The 19,088-nt window shown below is 39.0% G+C and overlaps 1 protein-coding gene across 1 annotated transcript; it reads right to left on the bottom strand.

Annotated features, from left to right (window-relative positions):
• LOC110266867 lies at positions 1,204 to 1,898 on the bottom strand. Its single transcript, XM_021111914.1, has 3 exons — positions 1,553 to 1,898; positions 1,377 to 1,469; positions 1,204 to 1,237 (listed from the first exon to the last, which is right to left on the bottom strand). The coding sequence occupies exons 1-3, from the start codon at positions 1,864 to 1,866 to the stop codon at positions 1,204 to 1,206; spliced, it is 441 nt and encodes a 146-aa protein (XP_020967573.1). The 5' UTR covers positions 1,867 to 1,898.

Raw genomic sequence — 19,088 nt, 5'->3', positions numbered from 1 at the left:
TGGAAGACTTCAAATGCATGTAAGAACTAGAAAAAGAAAAAATTAAGGGGGAAAAAATTAAGCTTTGCCTACCTTAATCCTCTCTTGTTCTTCTCACGGGAGACAGTGACAGAATCACCAAGAGCACCAGCTTTGCCACCAACTTTAATCCTCTCTTAAAGGAACTTCTCCTGAACTTTTTTTGGATGCAACCTAATAAAACCAATTAAGTAAGCTTATGATAAAACCATAAAGAATAATTACGAAAAAATATGATTTATAAATCAAATTAGACATAATAAATAAATTATATGATGATTAAATGTATGCCAACGACCAACTTTGAAGCATTTCAAAAATGGTAGAATAGAAAGAATCAATGTCAAAGAATCCTATACATATTCTGCCAACAAATAAATATTTATTCACCACTTTTTAAGTCTAAGTACTTATGTAAATTTATGTGCCTACAAATATTTATTCACATTCACCCTTATCAGTCACATGAAACTAGTGTCAAATTACAACATACCATGATCCATATTCTCCCCCATTGCTACTGTACCAAAAAGTGATAGTGACGAATAAAAAGATTGTTATGCAAATCTATTTTACAATTACACATGATGTGTAGATAGAGCAGTTGGCACTAAGAAAACTAGAGGAGTATAGCGAAATAGGGTGACATTAAAACATGCAAGGTTTTGATAAATTGGACCAAATAAATAAAAAACAGAAGAATCTATTACCAATATCTGACCTGCAATAGTGTCGCGCAGTTTTGATCAGCAGTGACATTGATTAGCACCTGACATGTTAAGTAAGTGAATAAGTGTGAGTATCAAAATTGTTTAAGGTGGAGTTAATGTAAAAAAAAAAACAGGCAAATTGATAAACATAAGGACACTATTCTATTCTTTATTAGAAGGTAAGATAAAGAACAAATATGTTCCTTTTGCTTCACTCAAATTTTAACTCCAGTTGGCACAGTCTCAGAAAAAGAACAAACTTTGAAATGCTGAATTCAATGATAGAAATATTTACGAACATGAAGCTCAACTCAAAACACATGGAATTAGTTAACAGATAGAGTAAAGAGGAGGTACCTGTCACGGATTTGAACTTGTTCCATCACGGACGGCATTCTTTGCTGATAAGCTTCTGGAAGTGATTCCAAACCAGCTAACATGCTCTTATCTATGATTCAATTCAATTCAACTCAACCTAGTGTTCTTCATTCACATTAATCATATATGATCTATTAAACACAATTTTACAATGAAATAATATGTTGAACTGATTATGGCAAGATATATGATCTGGTATTAATAAACCCAATTAATTAGCAGATGGATCAAAATTGAATTGAGAAAACTAATCCAAATAGAAATCGAAACCTGAAGAAGAGGTCTGGGTAGATTGCAGCTGAACTTTTCAAAGGAGAGAATTGCATCCGCACCTTGCCATCGAAAACGGCACCGATGAAACGCCTGCAGAGACATCGAAATTGAAATTGAAATGAGAATGAAGTGAAAGTTGGAGAGAGAGAGAGAGAGAGGTTATGAGTACGAACAGGAAGTAATCGTAGAAGCCGAAAGTGAGGACAGGAGCACGGCAAGCCCTAGCAGCGGCGGCGGCTTCAATTGACCCCAGGAGCGACGACAGTGCACGCGGAACAGCCTCATTCTCTCTCGCGTCGTGTCTTTGTCCTTTCTCTCCATCTCGTCTGCGAATCGGCTTTCTCTCTCTCTCCTCCGGACTCGCTCCTCCACGACGGCGATGGCGGCGGCTGCAGCGGCGTTGCGGTGGTAACCCACTCTCACTCTCTGTTCTCTCGCTCGTGCTCTCATCTCTGTCTTCCTCCTCTCCTCCCTCTGGTTCACTCATTCTCTTGGATCTGGGTGTGTGTGAAAGGGTGCGTGGTGAAGGTGACTTAGGGTTAGGGTTTTGAACAATTAATTGGAAGGTGAGTTGCGAAGGTGAGGGGGTGAAATTTTTCTCTGATCTGATGGCGAAAGTGAGGGTGTGCGAACGTGAATGTGATTTAGTGATAAGGAGAAACAAATAGGGGTGGCAACACTACCCGAACCCACGGGTACCCACCCCGCCCCTACCCGCTCGGGGCGGGTAATTACCCGCCCCCGCACCGGGGCGGGTTTTAACGGGGCGGGTTCTTGGACGGGGCGGGGCGGGGTCGGGTTTAGGTTGAACCCGCCCCTACCCGCCCCGGTATATATAATATATATATAAATATATATATTTTTAATATATAATATATTTAACATATATAAAATAATTCACACTTCCAGAGGGCCCCATCACTAGAGCACATGCAAAGAAGCTCAAGGAGAGCTTTGGGAACCTGGCAGCGCTTATGCATATGGAGATACATCAAGTTCTAACCAAGGAAGAATGGGCAAGACCCATTGGGTTAAGTCAGGACAACAAGAAGCCGAATAATGCTTTTCGAATTCAGTGGAAGGCATAATTTATCTTTAAATTTCGAAAATTCTAGACTTTTGTTTTAGTTTGTTATGTGGTCAAAAGTTGTTAGAAGACTTGTTTTATCTGCTATGCTTAGTAGTATTTTGAGAGATTTTTAAATTTAAATCAAATCTGATCTAATCTAATAAGATCAAATCTGATTTAAATTAGTTATCATATCTTTAGGATTTTAAAATTTAGATCAAATCTGATCTGATCCAATAAAATCAAATCTGATTTAAATTAGTTATCTTATCTTATATTTTTTCTAGTTTGTTTGAGGTCTATTTAAACACCTTCTGGTGAGACAATTTACATAACTTTGATGAATAAATTTTCAGTTGCTTTTAAGCACGTTTATTATGTGAGAAGTGAGGTGAGTGATTTGCTTCGCTTGTTGCATGAGGAAGATTGAAGGATCTAACACTAAGGTGATCTGCGTGGTGGTTTCTTTCAGTTTTCGTCCCTCTGATCTAGGTTGTCAAGGACAGGTTCTTTGAAGGTCTAGTAGAAAATCCTTTCCGGTGACCTAGGTTGATAAGAACAGGTATCTTAGAGGTCTAGTAGGAAAAACCTTTATCTATCTTTTATATTTCCGCTGTGTCTCTTTATGCTAATAAATTCCTCTTTTAATCCCATTCTTTTCTGGTCCCCCTTCCATTAGGATTTTACTACTTTGAATGTATTAAATCCTTAATGCCCAACATAAATCCTTATCAATTTGGCTCTAGATACATTAGGCATCACTTTTAAAACGCACTCTAAACTAAACAAATAGGCTACTCTCTAAAAGAATTTTTTTATACGAAAAGCGAACCTATAGATATCAATCTACGGCTACGCTTTATAAGTGAATTCTATAATACCTAAGGCTACACTTTTTAAATGATGCTATAATTGTGTATCCTTTTCTCTTATAAAAAGGCAACACGGAGAAAAGCGTAGCCTATTTATAGAATAGGCTACGCTTTTCAAATGTAGCTTAAAAAAAGTGTGGCTAAATGGGTATTTTTCGTGTAGTGCATAAACCCTAAACCCTACACCCTAAATCACAAACCCTAAAGCCTAAACCCTAAACCATAAACCCTCAACCCCAAACCATAAACCCTAAATCTTAAACTATATACCCTAAACCATAAACCATGAACCATAAACCCTAAACCATAAAACATAAACCCTCAACCCCAAACACTAAACCCTAAACCCTAAACCCTACACCTTAAACCCTAAACCATAAACCCTAAAGCATAAACCCTAACCTGTAAACCCTAAACCATAAACCCTCAACCCCAAACCATAAATCCTAAACCCTAAACCCTAAACCCTATACTACAAACCCTAAAGCCTAAACCCCAAAACATAAACCCTAAATATTAAACCATACACCCTAAATCCTAAACCACAAACCTTAAAGCCTAAACCCTAAAGCATAAACCCTCAACCCCAAATCATAAACCATAAACCCTAAACCCTACACCCTAAATCATAAACCACAAGCCCTAAAGCATAAATCCTAAACTATAAACCCTAAACCCTAAACCATAAACCCTCAACCCCAAACCATAAAACCTAAACCCGAAATACTATACCCTAAACCATAAACCCTAAACAAAAAGCAAAAAAAAATGAAATTTTAAATTTTCTCCTTGTTTTATCCTTTTCAATTTTCTTTGAGTTCCAATAAGGATTCAATTTTGCTAGTTTTGTCATCCTAGTATCACTACTTGTTTTCTTTGTCACATACTTTACTTATCCTCTTGTCAAGTTGAACGTCTCTATCATTCAGATTATCTTAGTTTGGTGTCTCAATTCCTCATCTTCCGAAGTGCAACTTGTTAAAGCAATCCAAGAGTGGAAAAAGGCAAGAGTGGTGAGCTCAACAGAGGGTAAAAGCCACATATTGAGTGAGACACGAGTGTCCTACTCTGAGTGATACACGTGAGAGGAGTGTTGTAAGGCCTTTTCTTTTACAGGTTCATTGATGGCTAACACTGAAGAGAACTTCGATCCACAACTAACTTTCCGCATCGACGCACTTACTAGCATCCTTACAAAGATTCAACAACGTCTTGATGATATGGATTCCCGCATTAACTCTTTCTCCCCTAAGCGAAAAGCACGGTCACGAGAATCTATTCATAATTATTCTACGGAGTCTGAGGAGGAGCCTTCATCCAGATCCCGGCCTCATAGACAATCGGCAGATGTTGATAGTAACCTTAATGCTATCAAAATGCGCATCCCAGAATTTAAAGGCAGAAGTGACCCTGAGGCGTACCTGGAATGGGAACGAAAGGTGGAGCTCTTATTTCAATGTCATAACTACTCTGATGTGAAAAAGGTAAGACTAGCGGCTGTCGAATTCTCGGATTATGCCCTTGTCTGGTGGGCCGAGCTGGACAAACAGAGGAGGCAGAATGACAAACCACCAATTCTGTCTTGGGAGAAGATGAAGAAGGTCATGTGACAACGGTTTGTCCCTTCTTACTACATCAACGGCTCCAACGGTTATACCAAGGTTCTAAGTCTGTAGATGAGTATCATAAGGAGATGGAGATGCTACTAATCCAGGCAAACATTGAGGAGGAGTCTGAGGCTACTATGGCACATTTTTTAAGTGGGCTGAACCGAGACATTGCAAATACTGTCGAACATCTCCCATATGTGACTATGGAAGACTTGGTGAACCTAGCTATCAAGGTGGAAAGACAGCAAAAGGGAAAAGGGCTGCGTAATTCTACTTCAATGTGGGATTCGAGAGGTGCTAATTTCGGGGAGAAGACTGGATCCAAACCTACCGAATCAAAGGAGAAGCCCACAGAGCAGCACAGGAAGACGCACACGCCTAATTCTATTTCTAAACCTCCTACACGGCATCGTGATATTACCTGCTTTAAGTGTCGCGGATTAGGCCATTATGCTTCCGAGTGTCCAAATAAAAGGACCATGGTAATTAAAGCAAATGATATTTTCTCAGAATCTGATAACTCAGATGGGTTTGAAGACATGCCACATGCGAATGATGCTACAGATAATAAAGATATAGTTGAGTATGCTGTTAGTGGCGAGACCCTTGTTACTAGGCGGATCTTAAATGTACAAGCCAAGGACGATCGTCTAGAACAGCGAGAGAACATCTTTCATACAAAAGTTTTGTTGGGAGATAAGGTTGGACTCATGATCATTGATGCTGGAAGTCATACAAACATTGCTAGCTCTACGTTGATCACAAAGTTGGGGTTGAAATGCACCAAACACCCTAACCCTTACAAACTGGAGTGGCTAAGTGATGTGGGTGAATTGAAGGTTATGAAGCAAGCCCGCATACAATTCTCTATTGGGAGATATAGTGACGAGGTGCTTTGTGACGTGGTTCCCATGCAGGCTTGTCATCTACTTCTAGGCCGTCCATGGCAGTATGATAGGAAGGTGACCCATGATGGTTTCACAAACCGATACTCTTTCACCTATCTTGGGAAGAAGATTATCTTTGCACCTTTGACACCTAAAGAAGTGTACCTAGAGCAACTAAGCATGCACAAATCTACTACAGAGTCTTTAGGATGTGAGAAAATTGAAAAATAGGAGGGTAAGAGAGAGCTCTGAGAGATGAAACGTGTGAGAAAAAGAGTCAGAGTCTGAGTGAAAAAGAGAGTTCTAAAAGAGAAACATCTGTGGAGAGTGAGAGTGCTCACAAAATATGTTTTTATGCAAAAGAGAGGGATCTGAAGCATGCTAGTTTAGGAAAAAAAAGCATTGGTGTTAGTACGATTTAGAGAGTCTTTACTTTCTACCATTGAAACTAACCATGACCTGCCTAGTGCTTTTATTTCACTCTTGCAGGAATTTGGCGATGTCTTTCCAGATGAGCTGCCCCCAGGTTTACCTCCGTTACGAGGCATTGAGCATCAGATTGACTTTGTTCTCGGATCAAGCATTCCTAACCGGCCAGCTTACCGGACCAATCCTGAGGAGACAAAGGAACTACAACGGCAAGTCGAGGACCTTTTGGCTAAGGGTTTTGTGAGAGAAAGCATGAGTCCTTGTGCTGTTCCAGTACTGTTGGTACCCAAGAAAGATGGCTCATGGAGGATGTGTGTTGACTGCAGAGCTGTAAACAAGATTACGGTAAAGTATCGTCATCCTATTCCTAGACTTGATGATATGCTTGATGAATTACATGGAACTGTTATTTTTACTAAAATAGATTTAAGGAGTGGTTATCATCAAATACAAATGAAGCTTGGTGATGAATAGAAAACAGCTTTCAAAACTAAATATGGTTTGTATGAGTGGTTAGTTATGCCATTTGGTTTGACTAATGTACCTAGTACATTCATGAGATTAATGAATCATGTTTTGCGAGAATTTTTAGGTAAATTTGTGGTTGTTTATTTTGATGATATCCTTATCTACAGTAAATGCCTTGATGATCATATTTTGCATGTTCAATCTGTTTTAGAGGTACTTAGAAAGGAAAAATTGTATGCTAATCTCCAAAAGTGCTCGTTCTGTCTAAGTAAAGTCGTATTCATAGGTTTTGTGATAAGTTCTGCAGGGATTGAGGTAGATGACGAGAAGGTGAAGGCTATTAGAGAATGGCCCACACCTCAGAGTGTCTCTGATGTTAGAAGTTTTCATGGTCTTGCGGGTTTTTATCGGAGGTTTGTTAAAAATTTTTCTACTATTGCTGCACCTTTAATTGAAATCATCAAGAAACATGTTAACTTTAAATGGGATCACGAACAAGAAATTGCCTTTAACACCTTGAAAGAATTATTGTGTTCTGCCCCCATTCTTATTTTACCGGATTTTTCTAAAACTTTTGAAATCGAATGTGATGCTTCCGGAATTGGTATAGGTGCTGTTTTAATGCAGGAAAAGCAAGCAATCGCCTATTTCAATGAGAAGTTGAATGGATCCCGTCTCAACTACTCAACTTATGATAAGGAGCTTTATGCCTTGGTGCGAGCTTTAGAAGTGTGGCAGCATTATTTGCTACCTAAGAAATTTGTGGTACATACTGACCATGAATCTCTCAAACACTTGAAGGGTCAAGGGAAGCTAAACAAGAGACATGCAAAATGGATAAAATTCCTTGAATCCTTTCCGTACGTAATCGCCTATAAGCAAGGTAAGAAGAATGTGGTTGCTGATGCATTATCTAGAAGGTATTCATTAATCACAACCCTTACTTCTAAGCTGTTGGGTTTTGAGTGTATAAAGGAATTATATGCATCTGATTCTACTTTTGCCTCTATCTATGCTGCATGTGAACATGGTGCACATAACAAATTCTACAAGCATGATGGTTTTCTTTTTCGGGGTAATAGGATTTGTGTACCTACTTGTTCTATTCGGGAGCTACTTGTTCTAGAATCACATAGTGGGGGTTTGATGGGTCATTTTGGTGTGCATAAGACTTTGGATATTTTATCTGAGCATTTTTACTGGCCCCACATGCGTAAAGATGTCGAAAAATTTTGTGCCAAATGCATTACCTGTAAACAAGCTAAATCTAAGTCCTTACCACATGGTTTGTATACTCCTTTACCTGTTCCTGTGCATCCATGGGTTGATATTTCTATGGATTTTGTTCTTGGTTTGCCTAGAACTAGGAGAGGTCGAGATACATTTTTGTTGTGGTAGATAGATTTAGTAAAATGGCTCATTTTATTGCTTGCCATAAAACTGATGATGCCACAAATATTGCTGACATATTCTTTAGAGAAGTTGTGCGTTTACATGGTGTTCCCCAAACTATTATTTCTGATCGTGATGTCAAATTCTTAAGTCACTTCTGGAAAGTTTTGTGGAGTAAGTTGGGAACAAAATTATTATACTCAACTACTTATCACCCTCAAACTGATGGTCAAACTGAAGTAGTAAACAGGACATTGGGAACCTTGTTGCGGGCTATTGTTGGTAAGAATTTGAAAACCTGGGAAGATTGTTTACCTTTTATTGAGTTTGCTTATAGCCGAACAATCCATTCTTCCACTGGTTTTTCGCCCTTTGAACTTGTCTATGGTTTTAATCCTCTAACTGTCTTAGATTTAATGCCTCTACCCTTGAGTGATCTTATTAGCTTAGATGGAGCAAGCAAGGTTGAAAAAGTTAAAGCAATACATGCAAAGGCTCGTGACCTCATTGAGAGGAAGAACAAAGCCACGGCAGAAAGGATTAACAAGAGCCGAAAGCATATAGTCTTCGAACCAGGAGATTGGGTTTGGGTACATTTGAGGAAGGAGAGATTTCCTACTCAGCGGAAGTCTAAACTTGATGCTAGAGGGGATGGCCCATTCCAAGTGCTTGAGAAAATCAATAACAACGCCTACAAGATTGACCTACCAGGTGAGTATAATATTTCTGCCACTTTCAATGTTTCTGATTTCTCTCCTTTTGATATGGACACAGATTCGAGGACGAATCTTTTTGAGGAATGAGGGAATGATACATGCTCGGAAAGACAACAGGGGAATTCTAAGACACAAGGGCAGAATGGAAATTTCACACTTCCAGAGGGCCCATCACTAGAGCACGTGCAAAAAAGCTCAAAGAGAGCTTTGGGAACCTGGCAGCGCTTATGCATATGGAGATACATCAAGTTCTAACCAAGAAAGAATGGGCAAGACCCATTGGGTTAAGTCAGGACAATAAGAAGCCCAATAATGCTTTCCAAATTCAGTGGAAGGCATAATTTATCTTTAAATTTCGAAAATTCTAGACTTTTGTTTTAGTTTGTTATGTGGTCAAAAGTTGTTAGAAGACCTGTTTTATCTGCTATGCTTAGTAGTATTTTTAGGGATTTTTAAATTTAAATCAAATCTGATCTAATCTAATAAGATCAAATCTGATTTAAATTAGTTATCTTATCTTATCTTTTATCTAGTTTGTTTGAGGTCTATTTAAACACCTTCTGGTGAGACAATTTACATAACTTTGATGAATAAATTTTCAGTTGCTTTTAAGCACGTTTATTATGTGAGAAGTGAGGTGAGTGGTTTGCTTCGCTTGTTGCATGAGGAAGATTGAAGGATCCAACACTAAGGTGATCTGCGTGGTGGTTTCTTTCAGTTTTCGTCCCTCTGATCTAGGTTGTTAAGGACAGGTTCTTTGAAGGTCTAGTAGGGAATCCTTTCTGGTGACCTAGGTTGCTAAGAACAGGTATCTTAGAGGTCTAGTAGGAAAAACCTTTATCTATCTTTTATATTTCCGCTGTGTCTCTTTATGCTAATAAATTCCTCTTTTAATCCCATTCTTTTCTGGTCCCCCTTCCATTAGGATTTTACTACTTTGAATGTATTAAACCATTAATGCCCAACATAAGTCCTTATCAATTTGGCTCTAGATACATTAGGCATCACTTTTAAAATGCACCCAAAACTTAACAAATAGGCTACTCTCTAAAAGCGTTTTTTTTATACGAAAAGCGAACCTATAGATATCAATCTATGGCTACGCTTTATAAGTGAATTCTATAATACCTAAGGCTGCACTTTTTAAATGATGCTATAATTGTGTATCATTTTCTCTTATAAAAAGGCAACACGGAATAGGCTACGCTTTTCAAATGTAGCTTAAAAAAAGTGTGGCTGAATGTGTATTTTTCTTGTAGTTCATAAACCCTAAACCCTACACCCTAAACCACAAACCCTAAAGCCTAAACCCTAAACCATAAACCCTCAACCCTAAACCATAAACCCTAAATCTTAAACCATATACCCTAAACCATAAACCATGAACCATAAACCCTAAACCATAAAACATAAACCCTCAACCCCAAACACTAAACCCTAAACCCTAAACCCTACACCTTAAACCCTAAACCACAAACCCTAAAGCATAAACCCTAACCTGTAAACCCTAAACCATAAACCCTCAACCCCAAACTATAAATCCTAAACCATAAACCATAAACCCTACACCATAAAACCTAAAGCCTAAACCCCAAAACATAAACCCTAAATATTAAACCATACACCCTAAATCCTAAACCACAAACCTTAAAGCCTAGACCCTAAAGCATAAACCCTCAACCCCAAATCATAAACCATAAACCCTAAACCCTACACCCTAAATCATAATCCAGAAGCCCTAAAGCATAAATCCTAAACTATAAACCCTAAACCCTAAACCATAAACCCTAAACCCTAAACCATAAACCCTCAACCCTAAACCATAAAACCGAAACCCTAAATACTATACCCTAAACCATAAACCCTAAATCCTAAATCCTTATCCCTAAACCCTAAACCCTAAACCATAAAACCTAAAGCCCAAACACTAGACCCTAAACCCTAAAGCCTAAAGCCTAAATCCTAAATCCTAAACACTAAAACCCTAAACTATAAACCCTAAACCCTGAAAAATAAACCCTCAACCCCAAACCATAAACCCTAAATCCTAAACACTACACCTTGAAGCCTAAACCACAAACCCTAAAGCATAAACCCTAAACCATAAACCCTTAACACTAAAGCCTAAACCCTAAACCATAAACCCTCAACCCCAAACCATAAACCCTAAACTAAAAACCCTACTCCTTAAGTCATAAACCACAAACCCTAAAGCCTAAACGCTAAACCATAAACCATAAACCATAAACCCTAAACCCTAAACCATCAACCCTAAACTCTAAACCTTAAACCCCAAATCCTAAACCCTAAACCCCAAACCCCAAACCCTAAACCATAAACCCTAAGGCCTAAATCCCAAACCCAAAAACATAAACCCTGAATCGTAATCCCTAAACCTTAAACCACAAACCCTAAAGCCTAAACCCTAAACCATAAACTCCAAAGCCTCAACCCTAAACCCTAAACCATAAACCATTCACACTAAACCATAAACCCTAAACCCAGAAACACTACACCACAAACCCAAAACCCTAAAGCCTAAACCATAAACCCTAAATCCCAAACTCTAAAGCCTAAACCCTAAACCCTAAAGCCTAAACACCAAACCACAAACACTAAAGCCTAAACCCTAAAATCTAAACCCTAAACCCTAAACCAAAAACCACCAACCCCAAACTATAAACCATAAACCAAAAACCGTAAACCCTAAATCCTAAACCATAAACTACAAACCATAATGCCTCAACCCCAAACCATAAACCCTAAACCCTAAACCATAAACCCTAAACCTTAAACCTTAAACGCTAAGCTACAAACCCTAAAGCCTAAATCCTAAACCCTAAACCACAAACCCTAAAGCTTAAACCCTAAAGCTTAAACCCTCAATGCTAAACCCTAAACCCTGAACCCTAAATCCATTAACATTAAACCATAAACCATAAAGCATCAACCCCACACCATAAACCCTAAACCTACTCCCTAAACCATAAACCACAAACCCTAAAGCCTAAACCCTAACCCCTAAACCCTAAACCATAAACCCTTAACCCTAAACACTAAACCCTAAAACCTCAACCCTCAACCATAAACCATAAACCCTAAATCCTAAATCCTAAACCACAAACCCCAAACCCTAAACCATAAACCCTAAGGCTTAAACCCCAAACCCTAAACGATAAACCCTAAATCATAAACCCTAAACCCTAAACCACAAACCCTAAATGCTAAACCTTAAATCACAACCCCTAAACCATAACCCATAAACCATCAACCCTAAAGCCTAAACCCTAAACCCTAAACCCTAAACTCCAAACCATCAACCATAAACCATAAACCATGCACCCTAAACCCCTAAACCATAAACAACAAACCCTAAACCCTAAATCCTAAACAACAAACCCTAAACCCTAAAGTATAAACCCTAAACCGTAAACCCCAAACTCTAAACCCTAAACCATAGAGCCTAAAGCCTAAACCCTAAACCATAAACCCTCAACCCCAAAGTATAAACCATAAACCTTAAACCCTAAATCCTAAATCCTAAACCACAAACCCTAAAGCCTCAACCCTAAACCATAAACCCTAAAACATAAACCCTACACCCTAAGCCATAAACCATAAACACTAAAGCCTAAACCTAAATTATAAACCCTAATCCCTAAACCCTTAACCATAAACCATAAATGCTAAACCCTAAACCCTACACCATAAACCCTAAACCACAAACCCTAAAGCCTAAACCTTAAACCATAAACCTTCAACCCCAAACCATAAACCCTAAACCCTAAACCCTAAACCCTAATACCTAAACCCTAAACCACAAACCCTAAAGCCCAAACACAAAACCCAAATCTCTAAACCTTAAAGCCTAAACCACAAACCCTAAAGCACAAACACTAAACCCTAAACCCGAACCGCAAACCCTAAAGCATAAACCCTAAACCCTAAACCGTAAACCCTAAACCCAAAACTACAAACACTAAAGCCTAAACCTAAAACTATAAACCCTAAACCCTCAACACCAAACCATAAACCTAACCCCTAAACCCACACCCTAAATCCTAAACAACAATCCCTAAAGCTTAAACACTAAACCATAAACCCTCAACCCCAAACCATAAATCCTAAACCCTACACCATAAACCCTAAAGCATAAAGCTTAAACCCTAAACCACAAAACCTAAACCACAAACACTAAACACTAAAGCATAAACCCTAAACCCCAACCCTAAAGCCTAAACCCTAAACCCTAAACCACAAACACTAAGTCTTAAATCCTAAACTATAAATCCTAAATCCTAAACCATAAACCCTCAACTCGAAACCATAAACCCTAAACCCTAAACCCTACACCCTAAACACTAAACCACAACCCTAAAGCCTAAACCCTAAAGCATAAACTCTCAACCCCAAGCCATAAACCCTAAACCCTACACCCTAAACCATAAACCACAAACCCTAAAGCATAAACCCTAAACTATAAACCCTAAACCCTAAACCATAAACCCTCAATCCCAAACCATAAACTCTAAACCCTAAACCCTACACCCTAAACCCTTAACCACAAAACCTAAACCATAAACCATAAACCCTAAACTAGAAACCCTAAACCCTACACCCTAAACCATAACACACAAACGCTAAACAAGAAACCCTAAACCCTAAACCCAAAACCATAAAGCCTAAACCCCAAATCATAAATACTAAACCCTAAACACTACACCCTAAACATTACACCCTAAACCCTAAACCATAAACTCTAAAGCCAAAACCATAAATCCTAAACCCCAAACCATAAACCCTAAACCCTCCACCCTAAATCATAAACCACAAACCCTAAAGCCTAAACCCTAATCTATAAACCGAAAACCCTAAACCATAAACCCTCAACCCCAAACCATAAACCCTAAACACTAAACCCTACACCCTAAACCCCAAACCACAAACCCTAAAGCCTAAACCTTCAACAATAAACCGTCAACCCCAAACCATAAACCCTAAACCCTAAACCATAAACCCTCAACCCCAAACCATAAACCCTAAACCCGACACCCTATACCCTAAACTCTAAACTATAAACCCTAAACCCTAAACACAAAACCCTAAATCCTCAACCCTAAACGCTAAACCCTAAATCACAAACCTTAAAGCCCAAACACTAAACCCTACACCATAAAGCCTAAAGCCTAAACCCTAAACCCTAAACCCCAAACCCTAATGCCTAAACCCTAAACCCTAAAGCCTAAACCCTAACCACAAACACTAAAGCCTAAACACTAAACCATAAACCCTTAACCTCAAACCATAAACCCTAAATCCTAAACACTACACTCTAAACCCTATACCATAAACCCTAAAGCCTAAACCCTAAACCATAAACCATAAATCATTAACCCCAAACCATAAACCCTAAACCCTAAACCCTAAACCATAAACCCTAAACCTAAACCCTAAACTGTTAACCCTAAACTCTAAATCCTAAACCATCAACCCCAAACCATAAACACTAAAACCTACACGTTAAACCCTAAACCACAAACCCTAAAGCCTAATGGTGCGAAATTTATAACCACAAACTAACTGGCAAGTGCACTGGGTCGTACTAGTAGTACCTCAAGTGAATGAGGATCGATCCCACGAAGATTGATGGACCAAGCAACAATGGTTATGTGATTTGCTTAGTTAGACAAACAGAAAATGGTGTTTAGAGAGTTCAAAAGCATTAATAGTAAATTCAGAATTCCAGAAAGCAAACGATAAACAAGTTGTGAATAATATATGGAGAAATAGTTAAGGCTTCAGAGTTATCTATTTTCTGGATTGACTTTTTTTACTAACTATTTTATTCATGCAAGATTTAATTCATGGCAAACTGTAAGTGACTAAACCCTAATTCCTTAGACCTTTTTAGTCTCCTCTAACCTTCATCAACTGCCAATTCCTTGGTCACTTAATTCTAATTAGAGGGTGAAGTTCAATTCTAGTTTATGTGCCACTAAAACCCTAATTACCCAAATATAAGAGGATTATATGTCACGTATCCCGTTAAGTCCAGATAATTAGAAGTTTAGGAGATTATGTTTTTAAGCTATTGTTCAAGTAAAGAGCTTCTCCAAGTTATACAAGAACTCAATTAGAATAAGGGTCATAATTTCGTTCCACCCAAATTCATAAGATAAAGAATGAAAATGATTCTTGAAATATAAATCAATACAGGAATTAAAATAGAAAAATAATAGTATCAATCCATACAATAAATAGAGCTCCTAACCTTAACAGTGGAGGTTTAGTTGCTCATGGTTCAGAGAGAAAACTAGGATTCAGAAAAACTGTAAATTGCAGAATGAGGTAGAAGAGAAGAGAAGAGCCCGAAGGGCTGATTCTTTTCCCTTTTATATCTAGTCCTAATTAATGTAAAAATATATTTCCTGAAACTAAATAATATCTTTTTCTAATTATAAAAATAATAAAAGTTTAAATCAAAACTTAATAATTGATTCATGCAGGCCTCTGGACGAAAGCGGGACCACCCTTGTTGCTAAGTGTGGTGCCAAAATTGGGTGAATCCAAGTTTGGCGTAGAGTAGACAGAGCGCTCCCTTTGGTTCTTTGCATGTGGCATCAAACTTGAGTGAACTCAAGTTTGGTGTGAGGTTACACGCAAGCTTTCCTTGGGTATTCTTCACTGGCGCCAAACTTGAATTCCTTCAAGTTTGGTGTGCAGTCTCACGCATGCATTCCTTTGGAGAAACCTTGGTGGCGCCAAACTTGAGCTTTCTCAAGTTTGGCATGGAGGAGGCCGAATTACTTTCTATGGAGGTCTTGTGCTGGCGCCAAACTTGAGCTTTCTCAAGTTTGGCGTGGAGGAGGCCGAATGCATTCCTTGACTCTTTCTAGGTTGGCCCCAAACTTGAGGTTTCTCAAGTTTGGCTTCAACCTGGCAGTAAGCAATTCTCTCCACTCTTCATCATTGACTCCAACTCTATTAAATTCGCCCAAAACGCTACCTAAAATAAACAGAATTGCACACAACTCAAAGTAGCATTCATAGTGGCTAAAATATATTAAATCTTGATTAAACTCAGCAATTTAAATGCAAATTCACTAGGAAAAGACAGGAAAGATGCTAACGCATCACAAAACTAAACTTGAATTGTTGCTTGTCTTCAAGCAACCAAAATTAGTACAAGATTAAGATGTGAATTTACATGAGAGGTGAGAGTTCAGTTATGCCCATGTCTCTTCTTAAAGTTGGGTTTATCTGTTGTAATTCTAAACAGTTTTGGCATCTCACTCTCCTTTGAACTAGAGAAATGTCACTATCATTCGGAATTAGAATCCGGATCATGTTATGAATTCTCTGATCTTTATACTTCAGTTTAATCCTTGAACACATCAGATATCCTTCAATTCTCAATTAATTGGTGCTTTGCACCTTGAGTCTAGTCGTGACTTTAAATGTTCTGTCTCAAAGGTTAATTGACACAAGAATACCACAAGCACTTAACTGGGAAACTCTCTTTAAGTTCTGATTTTTTTTTCTTTCAGCTACTCCCAGACAGTGGTATTCAAAGCCTTTGGCATACTCTGCTAAATGCATTTGATCTCGACTCTAAATGTTCTGTGTCAAGGATTACTTGGCACAAGAACACCACAAGCATATGACTAGGGAAACAACCCTTTGAGCTTTTAATCATGTCTGACCTCCCTTGTCATTGATGCTCAGAGCCTTGGACCTTGCTTTTTACTATTCCCTTGCTATTTCTTTTGCTTCAAGGATTAACTTTCACTAATTTCAGAAAATTCATAATAGTTCTCTAAATTCCTGTTCCTTATACATCGACATCCCTTGATTTAACACGTACGGTTCATGTCATGCATTCAAAATCATAGAGAACACCACCACATTTGATTAAATGAGATTACTTTTATTATAAACTCTTTTACTCATGCATTGCATCTTTTTCTCTCCTTTCTTTTCTTTTGATTTCAAGCTTAGTGAGCAATACATAAGACATCTTTTAGAATTAAAATTAAATAATAAAATAGACAGTAAATTAAAATAGAATCTAGGAATTGAAATAACAAATGATCATGCAGTAAACAAAATAAAAATAACAGAAAATAGGAACCTAATCATAAAAATAGAAAAATAATATGGAAAGTGAAAGGAACTGAGCCACCTCAATCTCCCTGGTGGGGATCTCTTTTCTCAAGCTGTGCTCCGTATGGTCCTCTCAGGAGGCTATAATCCTGTCTCAGCTGAGAGATCTCCTGCCGCTGAAAGTCCTGAGCAGCTCGCATCTCATCAAGAGTGGTACATAGATGCGCCCAACAGCTGTCCTGTATCGCTCTCATCTCCTCTACAGACGCAGCGTACTACTGCCAGCGGCTGTCGTTAGTGATCCTCATCTGTTCCATGGAGGATGCGAGCTGCTGTCGGTATTCTTGAGGAGGAAAGTAGTGTCCCCGAGGCAGTGGATGTTCCTCTTGAGCTCCTTCTTCAGCCTGTTCTATTCTTGGGAGTCTCTGATATTCCCTTACCAGTTCCTTAGTCTTCTTTGTGATGGGCTTCTCGACTGGGATAGGAAAATCATTCTCTATCTTCACCCTAGCGACCTCACAGAGGCAGAAGATGAGATGTGGGAAGCCCAACCTGGCATTCTAAATGGTGCTGGCGGCGACATGGTAAATTTGCTGGGTAATAACATTCGCCACCTCCACTGGCTCTCCCAACAGAATACAGTAAATCATAATGTCTCGGTCCACAGTGCACTCGGACCGATTGCTTGTGGGCATGATAGACCGACGAATAAAATGGTGCCATCCCCTAGCCAAGGGAGTCAAGTCACTGCTCTTGATATGGCATGGCTTCCCCTCTGCCCCCAGTTTTCACTGGGCATCTGGAATGCATATATCAGCGACTACTTGCTCTAGTCGCTGATCTCTGTTCGCCCTCTCACTGTAAGACTGAAGTGAAGGCATAGTCCGTGGTAACTAGAGGGTCTGCCGGATAATCTCTGGGCTAAAATCAATTACTCTTCCCCTTACAAAACTTCTGTGGTCTCTTTCATTGACTCCAAATACATCTTTATATGTGATCTACAGATTTTCATAAAATTCTTGAACCATTAATTGTCCCACCTGTGTGTGCAGATTGCATAGAAATTGCCATCCTCTTCTCTGAATTTGGTGCTGAATTTGGAGATTAAATCGCACTTCTGGCAATACCGGCCTCTTGCTAGTGACCTCATAAAAATGCTCTTCATGTAATTTAGAGCGGAAGCATCGTGCATCATGAGAACCGGTGGCCAGTTCCTTTCCTTTACTCTTCTTAGAAGGTTGGGTGGTTTTTGGTGCCATGAAAATAATAGAATAAAACCAGCAAAGCGACAACACCAAACTTAAAACTGTTGCTCGTCCTTGAGCAAAATAAAGAAATACAAAGGGAAAGAAGAAAGGAGAGAAGAAACTGAAACAGATGAAAATAAAAAAAAACAATGCTAAAAGTTTTTTTTGTTTTTTTTTTAACAGAATAAAACAGAAAAGGAAAAGCAAAGAGGAGGGGTAGGAGCGTAGGGGGGTTGGGACGAAGGGGTTTTGGATTTAGTGTAGAGAGTAGAAGGCTTTGTTTGGGAATGGAAGGAAGAGGAGAGTGGTTTGTGTATAAGGGAATGGGTAATGAGTACGGTGGGGAAGGAAAGAAGGGAGAAGTTACTGAAAGGGGTTAGTAGTTAGTTATAGAAGGAGGAGTATGGGACAGAATCTGGTTATACTGGGAAGAAGGAAGGAATGATTATGTGTGGTAATAGGGGGAATGGGGCTTTATATAGTGTGTTGGGGGTAGGTGAAAAGAGGGGGTTACGGGCTTAACGAAAGGGTGGGGGAGTGGGATAAATAATTGTGGTCAAAGGGAGTTGGAGGTAGTGTATATAGGGGGTGGGGTAGGTGAGGTAGTCGATCACGGGCTTAGTTGAAGGAGGAAGGGGACAAGGGCATGGGGTGTGGGAGCAGGAATATGTAGGGAAGGGGTAAAGCTGTAAGGAATATATGGGAAATGGAACAAAAGGCAAAGGGATCAGGAGGGGTTTGGGGTGTATAAAGTGGGGACAAAATCATGGGGATTTGGTTGGAATTTTGTGTGATAGTGGCTGATTATATGGAGTTGGCGCCAAACTTGAAAATGATTAAGTATGGCGCCGTGTCAACCGAATTGCGAAGCCCTTCCTGGCGCCAAACTTGGTGTAGCCCAAGTTTGGCGCCACCC

The sequence above is a fragment of the Arachis ipaensis genome, chromosome B09, assembly GCF_000816755.2.
Source record: "Arachis ipaensis cultivar K30076 chromosome B09, Araip1.1, whole genome shotgun sequence".
In the NCBI taxonomy this organism is placed as follows: domain Eukaryota; kingdom Viridiplantae; phylum Streptophyta; class Magnoliopsida; order Fabales; family Fabaceae; genus Arachis; species Arachis ipaensis.
This window is presented reverse-complemented; position numbering and strand designations above follow the sequence as displayed.

What these genes read in the sequence shown, in the direction of transcription:
- LOC110266867 (XM_021111914.1), bottom strand. Translation starts at nt 1,866, where the DNA reads ATGAGTGAACCAGAGGGAGGAGAGGAGGAAGACAGAGATGAGAGCACG. An exon ending in GGCTTCTACGATTACTTCCT is followed by an intron (nt 1,470 to 1,552) that starts GTTCGTACTCAT and finishes ATGTCTCTGCAG; the next exon opens with GCGTTTCATCGGTGCCGTTT. An exon ending in TACCCAGACCTCTTCTTCAG is followed by an intron (nt 1,238 to 1,376) that starts GTTTCGATTTCT and finishes TGTGTTTAATAG; the next exon opens with ATCATATATGATTAATGTGA.